The sequence below is a fragment of the Lolium perenne genome, chromosome 1, assembly GCF_019359855.2.
Source record: "Lolium perenne isolate Kyuss_39 chromosome 1, Kyuss_2.0, whole genome shotgun sequence".
In the NCBI taxonomy this organism is placed as follows: Eukaryota; Viridiplantae; Streptophyta; class Magnoliopsida; order Poales; family Poaceae; genus Lolium; species Lolium perenne.
The window spans coordinates 82,219,988-82,233,590 of NC_067244.2; the positions used below are offsets into that span (position 1 = coordinate 82,219,988).

At 41.6% G+C, this 13,603-nt stretch overlaps 1 protein-coding gene across 1 annotated transcript; it reads right to left on the reverse strand.

Annotated features, from left to right (window-relative positions):
- Positions 1-3,833: 3,833 nt before the first annotated feature.
- Positions 3,834-11,956, reverse strand: LOC127303461 (chloride conductance regulatory protein ICln). The gene is made up of 7 exons (XM_051334193.1): positions 11,725-11,956; positions 11,523-11,646; positions 9,868-9,985; positions 8,652-8,711; positions 8,271-8,330; positions 8,105-8,184; positions 3,834-4,203 (listed from the first exon to the last, which is right to left on the reverse strand). The coding sequence occupies exons 1-7, from the start codon at positions 11,883-11,885 to the stop codon at positions 4,129-4,131; spliced, it is 678 nt and encodes a 225-aa protein (XP_051190153.1). The 5' UTR covers positions 11,886-11,956; the 3' UTR covers positions 3,834-4,128.
- Between the last annotated feature and the right edge of the window lie 1,647 nt (positions 11,957-13,603).

The window sequence follows — 13,603 nt, forward strand, 5'->3', positions numbered from 1 at the left end:
ACGTTATATTAATTCATGATTAATCAATGGAGGGTACAAATATGGGGATCTTTAAAATTACAATAGTTGTTGGACTTTATGTCTTAATAATTCTCTTGTTTGCTCTTAACTGGCCTTGGGATCAATCACTAGGGGTGTATTTACTCATATCAATGGATGCACCTATCTATGGCTCCTCTAGAAGAAACACTAAAAAGACTATGCTGAGCTTTATAATTATGACAACCACACAAATGAAATAGTAATTTGCCAGAACACCTACTTCCTTGAGTTACCCCACTTCACCTCACTTTACTACACTTTACTTTTCTTGCATTAGTTTTACTCCTTACATTTTATTTTTAGCACTTATAGATCCTAACTTTGCATAGAAGGCCATATAAGTGGGTTATAGGGCTTTAGAGAATAGATAGTTTACCTTCAGCTCCTCATGGGTTCGACACTCAAATACTCATCGAATTGTACTGTGGTGACCCCCTGGACTTGGGGGTTATCAGTGGCGAGTCGGCAAAAATGAATTCCTAGCCAACTGCATATGTACCACACCTGGTCGACCAGAATTCTCACCGAAATGGCTAGATGCCAATAAAAAAATCTGCGAACCGAACTTTACAGAAGCTGATACCGACTTGGTCATTCACGGCCGAAGATGATACCAACCTATACCGATTCGGTGGGTGAGGAAATCGGTGGATCCGATTTCACAAAAACTCCTTAAAATTCATTTTCTCCAAAAAAATCTACTCTCAAATCTTTCGTGTGATGACAATATAAGGTGGTAGGATGTGTGCACAGCTTTACCAACATCCCCACCAAGCTCATCGAGACTGCCCCTCTTATTAGTGTGGTGTTTCCTATGACTCAAACATAAATATTAAAGGAATATAGGAAAACATGTGAAAATATGAGAGTATGATGCTGCTTAAATTAGATGTGTTTATTACTCTTAGGAATGATGAAACTGGCATGGATGAGAGGGACATATATTGGAGCATGATCATGCATGGAGATTGCAACAAGCTTGTTAGGATTGAAGATAACACTATAAGTGAAGATTTCAAAACTTTGAAGGCACAATGATGAATCAAGATTTGGAAGATATATCCAAGATTATACTTTGTAATTTTGTCCATAGCTTAATATGGTGTTGCATCACCTATATTTTTGGGCCAAGCACATGTCATTTTTGAAGCAATTAAAACAACTAGCTTTTACAGTCTGTATCTAAGGACAAAACTCACCTAGATGGATTTTTACCACGTATCCATTGGATGATCGAAAACCCTTCTTTTCCTCCTTATATGCCCCCTCATAGCCGTCATTGGGAATCAGATTTTGTTTAGAATAAAAGTTAGCCATTAGTGCAATTTCGTGTACTTCTTTTGAGGCCAACGCCCAGAACAAGACCGACTATTTGAAATTCCACCTTCATAATAAAGCTTTAATATTTATCCGCAATATATTTATTGCGATTGTTGTTCTTGTTCTCGATTTTAGTTAGGAATTAAGATCTATATGGTTAGGTGGATAGTGCATCCGCAAGATCAATAACTCCCAGAGATTGGCCTAATGATTGCATTGGTGCACGTACTTCACACGTATAGTTGAATCGTCAAGCCCGAGCTCCACCAACAAATCAAATTATCCTCATCTCACAAAAATATCGGACACCTTTGACCTATGAAGTGGCATCAGATTTTAGGTTGCTCGGTGAGATTTATAGTTTTCGTAGTTTAGATTGCATCTACGTTCACATTATCTTTTCAGTGTTTGCATCGTTGAATGTGTGTTGACATGGTCGTGTCGAGTTGCTAGTATTAGCGTATAGTCCTTTAAAGTTCCAAATTTTGGTCATATCTGTCAGGCCGCTACCGCACCTTCTCGCACAGTCGCAGATCGTTGCCCACTTCCATACTTCCGCAACCACCACCATTTTTCCGCCACCACCATCATATTCTCGTGCATAGACCTTCCATACTTCCATCTCCATCCCACTACCCACCATATACTGCTGCTACGCCTCCGATCACGCACAACCCCGCCAGAAACCCAACCGCCGCCGCCTCTCTACACGGTTTGTGTACCCTGACACGTACCCTAGTAGAATTGGGTTTTTGAGTTTGCTTAGTTACTTTTGATCCTTGCAAGGAAAGTTTCTCGGTGTAATTGTTACATGTCCAGAAAGTTCCGTCACACATCAAGAGGAAAGGATAGCAAATGTTGCACGCTTTTTAAAGCACTTTCAGAAATTTTGCCCATAAAATGTTCTGAGGCTATTCTGGTTTTAGACAATTTTGCCCATAAAATGTTCTGAGGCTATTCTGGTTTTAGATAAAATGTTCTGAGGCTATTCTGGTTTTTGATAAAATGACTGTATTTTACTATTTTATGAAGACCCATTGCATAAAAATACTGTTCTTTTGATAAAGAGAAAACACGTCACTTGAAACCTGGGATCATTTTTAGATACTGACCTTCATAGTAATTTTTGGCACCCCGTTCGCAGTTCAACACCACCTCATCGCTACTCGTTGCTTGTTGTGTCGCGCTGTGACCCCGTTGGTGATCTAGGCTTGCGTCCCTGGTACGGTATAGCCTAAGACCATCACAATGCCGTCATTTGAGAATTTATTTAACCTTGCATCATTATTTAATCTTTGCTACTATATTAAGCCTTCCTAGAGCTCTACATATTTATCCATGTGCATTGTGTGTACCTAGTTATCGCTTCGTACAATCTTGGGAGACACCGATCTTTGTTGACTGCCATATCACCTTCCTCCTATAAAAACTTGTAAGAGCTTTGTATTTTGGTAAGAACTTGTAAGAATTAGTTATACATTTTAAACATGAATCTTTGAAGCATATTTATAGTCAAACTAAGTTGAATCTTTGCCATGAGTGGGTTGAGTTTATTGAGTCTTTTCCTTATGGTATTGAACACAAAAAGGTAAAGATAATGTTATTGTTGATGCCTTTTCACGCTGATATACCATGTTATCTCAGCTTTATTTCAAAGTATTTGGATTGAAAACTATAAAAGAACAATATATCCAAATTAAAAGATGTGTTGCAAAAAATTTTCATCCTCAATAATGGATTTGTGTTCCATGCTAACAAGCTATACATCCTGCTAGCTCCGTTCGTCTTTTATTGTTGCTGGAGGCGTATGGAGGAGGATTGAAGGCTCACTGATATGAGGAAGACAAAAAAAAAGTACTTGTTGCAAATTTCTTTTGGCCACCCATACGTCAAGATGTTGAGAGGCACGCTGCACTACTTGTTAAAAAGCTAAAACTCAATATAATTCAAATAGACAAAGACTAGCGCCTCGGTGTCAATGGACAAGGGTCGACGATGGGCCAGGATTAGCGAACCGGCGATATGAAGGAGACCTGGAGCCAAAAGCTAAAACTCAATTTAATTTAAATAGACAAAGACCTAGCGCCTCGGTGTCAATGGACAAGGGTCGACGATGGGCCAGGATTAGCGAACCGGCGATATCAAGAAGACCTGGAGCCATTGAGAATTCACGTAATTGCTTGCGATTCCCAGGTTTCAAGTGACGTGTTTTCTCTTTATCAAAAGAACAGTATTTTTATGCAATGGGTCTTCATAAAATAGTAAAATACAGTCATTTTGAAGAACATGTACAATTCTCTAGGAATTTTCCCGACTGCATGGAGATTGCACGGAATTATTTTTCAACGTGACTGGACACAATATGATCCCATCTACTCCCTCGGTCCCACAATATAATCCGTTTTGGCAACAGTCATATCGTGGAACAGAGTGAGTACCAAAGAGGCATATGTCCGAGGTCACACAACATATGTTGCAAAAATACAAAAGGACATTTCTTTCTTTCCCCGATTCCACCCATTAGAAATTAAACTAATCATTCACATCCTCTAGCATACTACAGGTTACATTCTCTTGACCAGTATGCAAGACCTTCTGTCATTTTCTCGTTGATGTGGATGTTTACAAGATAGTCCAAAGGATACGTATGACATCTAGGAAGGAATCGCAAGGTTAAAACAATTACGGCGAAACGCTGCATGAGTGGAAATCTACAGATAACCAACCATGTCGTTCCTCCAGGAAGATAGACCAGGGTACTTACGCCTATCTTCCATTTCTGTGGCTCCTCTCCCCTTCTGCTTCCTCTGCATCCCCAAAACGTTGGTCATTGATCTCAAGCTGCAAATAAAAGCAATATGGGAATTTGATTTGTGTCAGCAATGTGAGGGAAGAAAAGCAAGTTAAAAACATTTCGATTTAAACAAAAAAAAGAGCTGACAAGATCAAACTTGGTTTACAGATCAAACTTCTCAGCTGGGATGGGAAATACTTGGGGCCTGTTTGTTTGGGCTGTGGTTGGCTGGCTGTGGGGGTAAAGCTGTTGTGCAGAGAAAGTTGCTCTGCAGGGAAAGCTGCTGGAGTTTCGCTGTTTGACAACTTAGCTGGCTGTCTTGTCTAGCTGTGAACAGATGAATTATCTAAAATACCCTTCAAAGTGGTAGACCATTTTTTTTCTTGATTAAACAACAACAACAACAACAACAACAACCAAACCTTTCAGTCCCAAACAAGTCTACTTTTTCTTGATTAAACGCGCACACTAAATAATTCATTATAGTCTACTTTTGCTGATCATGTACCAAACATGAGAATAACAAATGGAGACGCTTTTTCTTTGCGGGGAAACAAATCAAGATGCTAACGGAAGCGCACAAAACTGGTACTAGTACTAGTACGCACTAACAGATCAAGTGCTATATGGCTACTACAAAAAGAAGCAGCGTAAGCACAGGAAGCTCGGACGGACGCGGAGAAGATTCAACGCGGGCGTTGCAGATCGGGCATATGGCGCAGAGAAAAGGGAGACATGCGACGCGGACTGCGGGAATCCACCGCCAGCGCCGGGAGCCAGTAGGAGGGAGTGGGCGGCGGCCTACCCAACGGTGGCGGCGCGTGCGATCTCTTCTGGTCGTTCGTGTCCCGCGGTGGGAAGAAACAGTCTGTTATTTTGGTCCCGAGGAGAGAAAACGATTCGGGTTAGCAGTGGCAATCTACTGTAAATACTGTGAACGAAATGGGTAAGTCTAAAAAACGGTTCGGCTGATAAGAGGAAGCTGCGGGAAGCACCTCAAAACGTGCTTCCCCGTATCTGCCTGTGGACTGCTTTGGCTTTGGCTTTGGGAAAGCCAGTTTTGAAAGCACCCCGTTTGTTTCAGTTTGCCTGCTTTTCTTACTGGAAAGCAGAAAAAAGCCCAAACAAACACCCCCTTGGTCCATTTGTAACACCCGAAACGAACCAAGCACTTAATGCTACCACATAGACTACATAGGGAAATTAAACTTTACTATGGAGAAAAATTTAGCAGAGCCTCCTTTGCGTATAATGATATCCGCGACATGCAATTAATATAATCCACAAGCACAAGAATATAAATAGCATGCAAAAGAAAATGTAACGTTCAATAGTACATATCCACAGCCATATCATAAAATCTGATATCAATAGATTAGAAATATTCTATCAAGCAAAAGGTCAACCAGCACAATTTGCAACAATGATCTCCCAAAGACTCCATGACAAGTTTGCAACACACAACATAATACAGGTTCTAAAAGACAAGGTTCTAATAAGATAATGTATGTGAGAGTTGTGTAGTAATGAAAGCGAAGGTACTATGTAATACCCCAATGGTGGGTTAATTATCTGTGCTTATTTAATTTCATATCTTAAAAGAAATAAAGAGGACAATGATAAACAAACTCGAACTAAAGAAACAGTAAGCAGACTATAGGAAACATAAATAAAATGAAATAAGAAAATAAATGTCTCAAAGTACTAGAAACTGACAGGGCGACATCACTACTGAGGGCCCTATCCCCATGTTGCAGCCCAAGGCAATACCAGGGGCAAACCCTAGTGCCGCCAACAGCTCTGCCACTTGCAGAACTTGCTACCGGCCCTCGCTACAGCGGCTGCAGGCCTAGCTGCCAAGGTGGTCTGGGAGTGGTTGGCGCCGACAACCTGCTGCTGCAGAGTGCAGCGGCCAAGGCAGTCCCCATGCAGTGGTGGTGGTCCCGGCTTCCTCAACGGCAGTGCAGTGTCGCTCTTTGGGTGGCGGAGTGGGGATCTAGTGCTCCCCAGATCCTACAACGGTGGGGTTTGGCGGTTGTGGAGGGAGTCGGTGCGTGGGGATCACTGCGTCTCAGCTGGGCTCTTCGCTGAGAGATGGTCATGGGTGGCAGTGCGTGGCAGGTTGGATCCTCGGGCGAAAGCTCTTGTTCCCAGTTTCTGCCGGAGCGTGTGATGGCAGCAAGGCCATGAGCTAGGCGGACGAGCTTTTTGTGCTGCCCAGCTGGCGAGGGCAGTCTACCCCGGGACGGCGGCCCTGAATAGTGTGCTAAGAGAAGTTGGAGCGGCAGCTCTGGAAAATGCCGTGGTATGACTGAGTGTAGCAGGGTGTTGGCTTTAGTTGCTTGGGTGACTAAGTCGTTGGCTCGGCTTCGTGTGCAGCCTCAGGGCAGTCTGGATGTCAGAGCGGTGGCTCCAGAAATCGGCGGCTACGGGAGCCAGAGCATCAGGTGAAAACCACGTGGCATCATGCCCCTCCTTGCGTGTTCGGGCTTATCTCCCACTATCGGGGTTTTTTGGATCCTCCGGAGAAAGCTCTTGTTCCCGGTTTCGGCTCGAGCGGGTGATGGCAGCATCCTCGTTGCTTCCTCCTTGGAAGGCCATGACCTAGGCGGACGAGCTTTCTGTGCTGCCCAGCTGGCGAGGGCAGTCTACCCTGGGACGGCAGCCCTGAATAGTGTGCTAAGAGAAGTTAGAGCGGCGGCTCTGGAAAATGCCGTGGATTGGCTGGGTGTAGCAGGGTGTTGGCTTTGGTTGTTTGGGTGACAAAGTTGTCCGCTCGGCACATGCGGGCAGTCTGGATGTCAGAGCGGTGGCTCCAGAAATCGGTCATCTTATGTATGGTGTCAGCTCCTGTCACTTGGGTGGCAGAGTCGCTGGCCAGCCTGGTGCACCAGCTTCAGAGTTGGCGAGCGTGTGTTGTTTAGGTTCTTTCTCAACTGGTGCGTGGCTTTGACTTCGAGGACGGCATGAGAGCCAGAGCGGCAGCTCTGGAAACCGTTGTGGTATTTTAGGGTGTAGGCTCCGGTCGACTGGGTGGTGGAGCCATCAGCTCGGCTAGCGCGGCCTTGGGCTCGATGTGTGCGCGCTGCTGATGTATTGGTTTTTGGTGGAGACATCTCAACTAGGAACTCGCTGGTGCGACAGTTGTTGTGCCTGTCCTCCTTGTTCCCGCCCTAGACACAAGGGTCAACACCCCACACGCCTTGCCGTCGGAGGGCGCCCCAACACCTAGGCAATATCGGCTTAAACCATGGTAATTAGCTCACAAAGTTTTTGCGTATTACACCTTTGCCTATCAAGATTAGTTGGGTATGTTCGGTTCCCTCCCCTAGTCTTGTCTCAGGCTGGCTTTCAACACGGTGAGCTACCATTTTCCTTGCTTTCGGGGTTCCCCTGATACAAAAGAGTTCCTGGCTTGCTGGAAGGGCTACACAAGGCTAATAACCAAGCATTAGAGTTTGCTGCCTACATATGAGATTCTGGGAGCTAGGATACTGCCAGACTCACAGTGAATTAGTTGGTTCAGGCTTGTGGATGAACTCCAGCCCCACAAAAATAAATCATGACACTACAAAATATTTATAATTGATCAATCCTGCCATAGCCAACTTTGTACATTTTGCTGGCAAATTGTTCTCCCACACTATCCCTCTCAGCATACATGCTGGTGGCCTGGTGCTGTTGTGCACAGTTTGTTGTGCTATAAAGATAAGTCAGTAGAAGACGTAAAGGTGAACAGCCTAATAAATGACACAGCTAGTAAAATATACACCTGAGTAAGAAAGATGAGAATATCTGAATATGTTATATGTAAAACTAAAATGGAGCCACAAAGCTGAAGGTCACAACTAGGCCTTAATAGAAGTGTCTTCTTTCACCATTTCATATTACCATTCATCATGAAGAAGCAAAATGGAAGTGTAACAATTTAATAAACCCAGTGCATACCTCAACTACACTGCGAGTAATACCATGTTCATCAATTTGTCCTATTGGAGTGTCATCTGAAAACTCCTCAGCGTCACTTCCTGCATGTGAGAACATATCAATATTATGCTAAACAAATTCTAGAAAATGCAAGTTCGCGACAGAAATGCAAATGAAGAGTGTTTACCATCACACATATCGTCATCACCTCCATCATCATGAACCCAGCCATTTTCTTCATCACTCTCTGGAACTTACAAAAAGGCATTATTATATTTTTTACCAAGAATATACTAACTACATCGTAAGTCATTCAATGTATGTACGCAGGATATATTTGCAGCCGAATTTATCATTAACTACCTCCGTTCCAAATTAGTTGTTGCGTTTTTTTTTTTCAGAATGAGCGAACCTACACTGAAACGCATCTAGATACATGCATATCTAGACCAAATCTGACCAAAGCTGCGACACCTAATTTGGAACGGAGGGAGTACTATTTTTGACTGAAAGATACAAAAAAGGTCTAAATTTTGTAGTTGAGATTGTGAAAAGCTAAAAACGTTACCAGCATTTGGATCTGGGTTCAACTCAGCAGAGTGGGAGAATGCTTCGAAGAGTTGATCCACTAAAAAGTCAGTCAAGGATCCAAGATAAATACATAACACAAGTTTCTAAAGATAGCAGACACACATTTGTTGACATATAGGCATCTTATCTTATTGAGTAATAAATACAAATAAAATATATGACAAAATGATCATACTAATTCCCGCAATCTAGCTGGGATAGATAAAACTAAATCAAATAGCAGCAACATATAAGGTGTTTTCAACCCAATTTCATGTTTAAACCGCTATTCTCAAACTTCACGAACAGAGCTTTTACTTGGTCCTGGAGTAAATTAAGAACTGTTCAGCCCCTCTCTCATCTTTGATGTAGGAGTTAGACCAACAATTGATCCAAAGAAACAAGAGTAAATTTCACAGAACTATAATTCATTGGAAACCCATGAAAAGATTCTCCCATCAGGTTATCATTTTGTGAAACAACACACTTTCAATAAAGGGGTAAACTTTACAGCGGATCACCAAACTTGTCAGGTTGGTTCAAGTAGGTCGCCCTACACCCAGATTGTGTATCTAAGCCAGTAACCAAACTAGGTTACTGTAGATCAGGACACACCCCACACCTCTGGGTTGGTTTAAGTAGGTCGCCCCACACCCAGATTGTATATCTAAGCCAGTTAAAAAATTGGGTTACTGTACGTCAGGACACATCCCACCCCCACCCCACACCCCCAAAGTTACTCTAGTCTTGTGAAACACAAACTTCAATTTTGCAGCTTTTTACAGTTGTTCCTATAAATGTTGTTTTGGGAAAATTGTCAAAGAAAGGACACATAACTGAATGATAATGAGACATGTAATGTTGACTTTAAGAAGTACAAAAGGTCAACATTTTCCCAATGCCACACATTATATCTAGCAACATAAGCATAATATATTTACAACAAGATTAACCGTAAAGAGCCACCCTTTTTTAAGAAAATAAAATTCAATCATTGGTTATTGGTCATTAGAAATGAGGATACAACCACTTTGTGCCAAATTATAAAACAAATAGTCAAAGGGCTGAGCTCATTAAACATAACTCTCGGAAGGATAATATTTTGCTACAGTAGTAAATCTGAAGTACCCAAAATTCCAGTATAGGAGAATCAGAGATGAAATGCATGCAATAGAAACAAAGATATGGATCAGACAACTCGCATAAAAGGATACACTGATCGGGATCTGATGGTATGATGCGCATCTCAGTGACTTTTGAGAGATCTACTGCACCATTTGCTTCAGAATCTGATTCGTCAGACTCCTCATCAGAGCCAACTTCTGTCTCGATCTTCAGAAATCAGTAGAAGGGAATATCAAATGTTGGAATCGATCAGTACAAGAGTATTATGCATAATATTTCCGAAATACGAGAAGCCTACAGAATTGCACATGCAGTGGACTTGCAATAAGTCAGGATATCCAGATCAGATGGTTAAAAATCAAGCCAAAACGACTTTTATAAGAGATTGAAGCTCATTAGTTTTTCAAAAAAACAATGGCACAAAAATAGAATAGAAAATCAACCAAAATGGAATCTTGGTGAAGTTGTTGCTGCGAATCATAAGCATGCAAAGTTCACTTGACACTATAAATTTCCTGGCAAATAATCTACACCCTTGATCAACAACAATATCAACACTTCGGTCAATCACATTCCCTGAAAGAAGTTACATAAATGTTTTTTTTTTCTAAAAGAGAAATATGTATGAATGATATATAGGTATAGTATTTGCTTGTAGGCTAAGACTATCAGAACAAAAGGAGAATCATATGATGTAATCAACAATGACGAAGTATTGGGCTTTACCAAAGGACTAAAAACATCACTGGTGCCTACAATTATGTTTACTAAAATAGGGCTTCTTTGGTTCAAAGGAATCTCATAGAATTTTTGGAGGGTTTAATTCCTTTTATTTTCCCTATAGAGCTTGTTTGGTTTGCAGGATTTGGAACCATAGGAATCTTTCATATGGTCTACTTCGCATAGGAAAATTTCCTTCAGGTCCAAACTCTGTGTATTCCATAGCGACCAATGGCGTGTTTTACAAATTCCTGTATTTTAAATTCCTGTAGGATTGATGATGTCATGGCATGCTATTCCTACAATCTTCCTATACCGGCAATTTGAAAATCCTTCGAATCAAACAGGCCCTTAGATGCCAAGAAGTAGGTTATACTACTTCAGAACTGAACGTAAGTTTAAGAAACACACAAGGCCACTTTCACTTGCAAAGCCACTCAGCATTGAAATCAACAAATAATAAACATGAAAAAAAAATGTGCCCAGTTGATCATGTCAAACTCCAGACAGAAATATCTCGCTAAGATTTTAATCATTCCAAGCATTACCAAGTCTAGAAAGTTCTAACAATTCTAAAACAGACTACATTTTCTTTGGACTAGATGAGCTAAGTCAGCTAACCTGGTTCCTTAATTCCACAGAGAAAACGATGCCTTATTGCAAAAGATAACAGCTTCGACCATCTAAACTTCTATTCTACGTGAGCACCCCAAACCAAAAGGTATGACAATAATTATCCACAAAAATAATACAAAAGAAAAAAAAAATCTCACCATAAGAAAAGAAGCCACCCTACATAAATGTGATCATCGATCAACCATTAGGACGCTCCCCAACCATCATTACCGATCCCCCAAAATAAATCAGCAGCTTAAAGCACACTTATCATCAGTCCAATCATTTCGATCTGTCACAACTTAGTCTCAAATCTGTCACTACCCAACCAGCTGATCAGCCGCAAATGTCCTATGTCCTATGTCAATGTTAATTTGGAGTTATCCAAAACTGTTATGTAGGAAATCACCTGCGTGTAGATGCACGGGGAGGGGTACGCCTCGGGGTCTCGCGACACTGCGTGGAGCGAGACGGCGACGAAGTCCACCGCGTAGCCCTTGTTCCTCTCTGTGTCGCTAACCCAGATCACCCTCCTAGCGTCAAAGCACCCCATGTCAGAAACGCCGGGCCGTAGCCACGACCATGAGTGTAGCGAAACGAGATGCTACTACCTGGTAGTGATGAAGACGGTCCCGGGCGGCTCTGGCGCGCGGCCGCCGAGGGCGAGCGCGGAAGCACGCTGCACGCGGACGATCTCCTCTCCATTGGCGACGTCGAGGCGAGGGGTGCCGTCGGCGGCGATGTCGGCGAAGGGGTGGAGGCCGAGCACCATGTCTGGCTGATTTGGGCGAAGGCGGAGCTAGGGTTTTGGGCTTTCGGACTGGTTTGGGCTTTTGCTTTTCTGTTCCTCCATGGCTTTATCAGCCTTTCCCTTTTCTAAAAAAAGGAGAAAATTGCCAAAAATCATCAAAATTGCGGCTAGGCTAAAAAAGCCCACCATTTTTCATAATTTTCGCAAAAACCAAAGCTCAATCCACTATTGCTTAGTGTGCACCTTTAAAAATTACCGGTAAAAACTATTGTTAAACAATTACCATCGGGAAATTACTATTTGGAACTAATGATTTGCGTGGAATAACTACTGGCACGCCGATGAAGGATTATTGTCGAATAATCACTGCTAAGGTCAAAATTCCATGCGTAGAAATGACAATCAAAGAAACCGATGACAAATTACCTTCAAAGTTACCATGGTGAAACTACAACTCGGAAAATGGGTCAAAGAATAGAAAAGGAAAAAAATACTACTAGAGAATTACTCATCGTAGAAGAGGTTCCTTCGGGTAACTACTGGTGGGACATTACAGATGAAAATTTATCTCGAAAAGTTATCATCGAAGAGTAGAAGAGAGAAACGAAAAAATGGTTGAAGTGTTGTTGGAGAATTTCTCATGGTCGAGGAGGTACCTTGGGGTAAATATCAGTAGAAAGTTACGGGAAAAAGTTATCTATAGAAGTTATCATCAGAAAATAGAAGAGAAACGTAGAAAAATTATGTTTTCCAACAAAGAGCGAGACATGGCAGCCGCTAATTGGTAGAAAATGATACCTCTCCAGTACCCATGAGGTGGAGTGTTGTGAGTTATATATATATTCTTACATGTACGTAGTATATATGTATACATTGGTTGCACGATATATTTTATCTTATGTGTATTTTTTGATACATGTAGTAACACGTGAAATTTACAACCTGATAGAAAGAGTGAGAGTATTGAAAATATGTAGGGGAACTATAGCTGGAAAGTTATGTCAGAGAATTACTATCTAAAGTAAAGTTTACGGTTGATAGCCGACGATAAATTACAGTCATAAAATTACGCAATCTCGAAGACTTGTCCTAGGGTAATTACCACTTAAATTTTATGTGCGGAAAGTGATGCCGAAAAATGTCCATCAAATAATTAAAGGAGTTGGGAAAAATACCACCATAGACGTAGGCTAACTACCGTCGGAAAGTTATGACCGAAAATGTGTATCGAATTGAGGTGCGTTAAAGATTACGGTCGAAAAGTTGTGCCGAAAGATTACCGTCAAGTAACTTTTTTAAAAAAAATAGCTATAAAAATATACGGTCTGCAAATCATGGCTATAAAGGTGCGTCAAGAAATTACCGCCAAATAGTTTTTTAAAAAGGACATAAAAAGGATGTTGTAGATGTAGGTGGCTTTTTTGTTTGAGATGTAGACCTAGTTAGCTACAGCTAGGAAATTACGGAATTGCTGCGTCTAAAACTACAATCCAAAATCCAAGAGTTTCAAAAAAGGAAAAGAAAAAGCACATTATAGCATAGGCCACGTGATGAAAATTGATTGGAAGGAAGTGAACATCTACGGTGCAAAAATATGGAGCACAAGCAAAAGCCTTTAGCTTTAATATAGTTTATTATATATACGAAATAGCTGCTGTCCTCTGTATGGTAGGAGCAACTCGAACATACTGCTGCGTGTTCACGATAAGAGCTGATTATAGTTCGGCCTGGAGCCCCAA

Excerpts from the sequence above, each read along its gene's own strand:
- LOC127303461 (XM_051334193.1), bottom strand. The coding sequence starts at position 11,885 with ATGGTGCTCGGCCTCCACCCCTTCGCCGACATCGCCGCCGACGGCACC. Across the intron at positions 11,647-11,724 it reads ACCGTCTTCATCACTACCAG|GAGGGTGATCTGGGTTAGCG; the intron begins GTAGTAGCATCT and ends CTTTGACGCTAG. Across the intron at positions 9,986-11,522 it reads CCCCGTGCATCTACACGCAG|ATCGAGACAGAAGTTGGCTC; the intron begins GTGATTTCCTAC and ends TGATTTCTGAAG.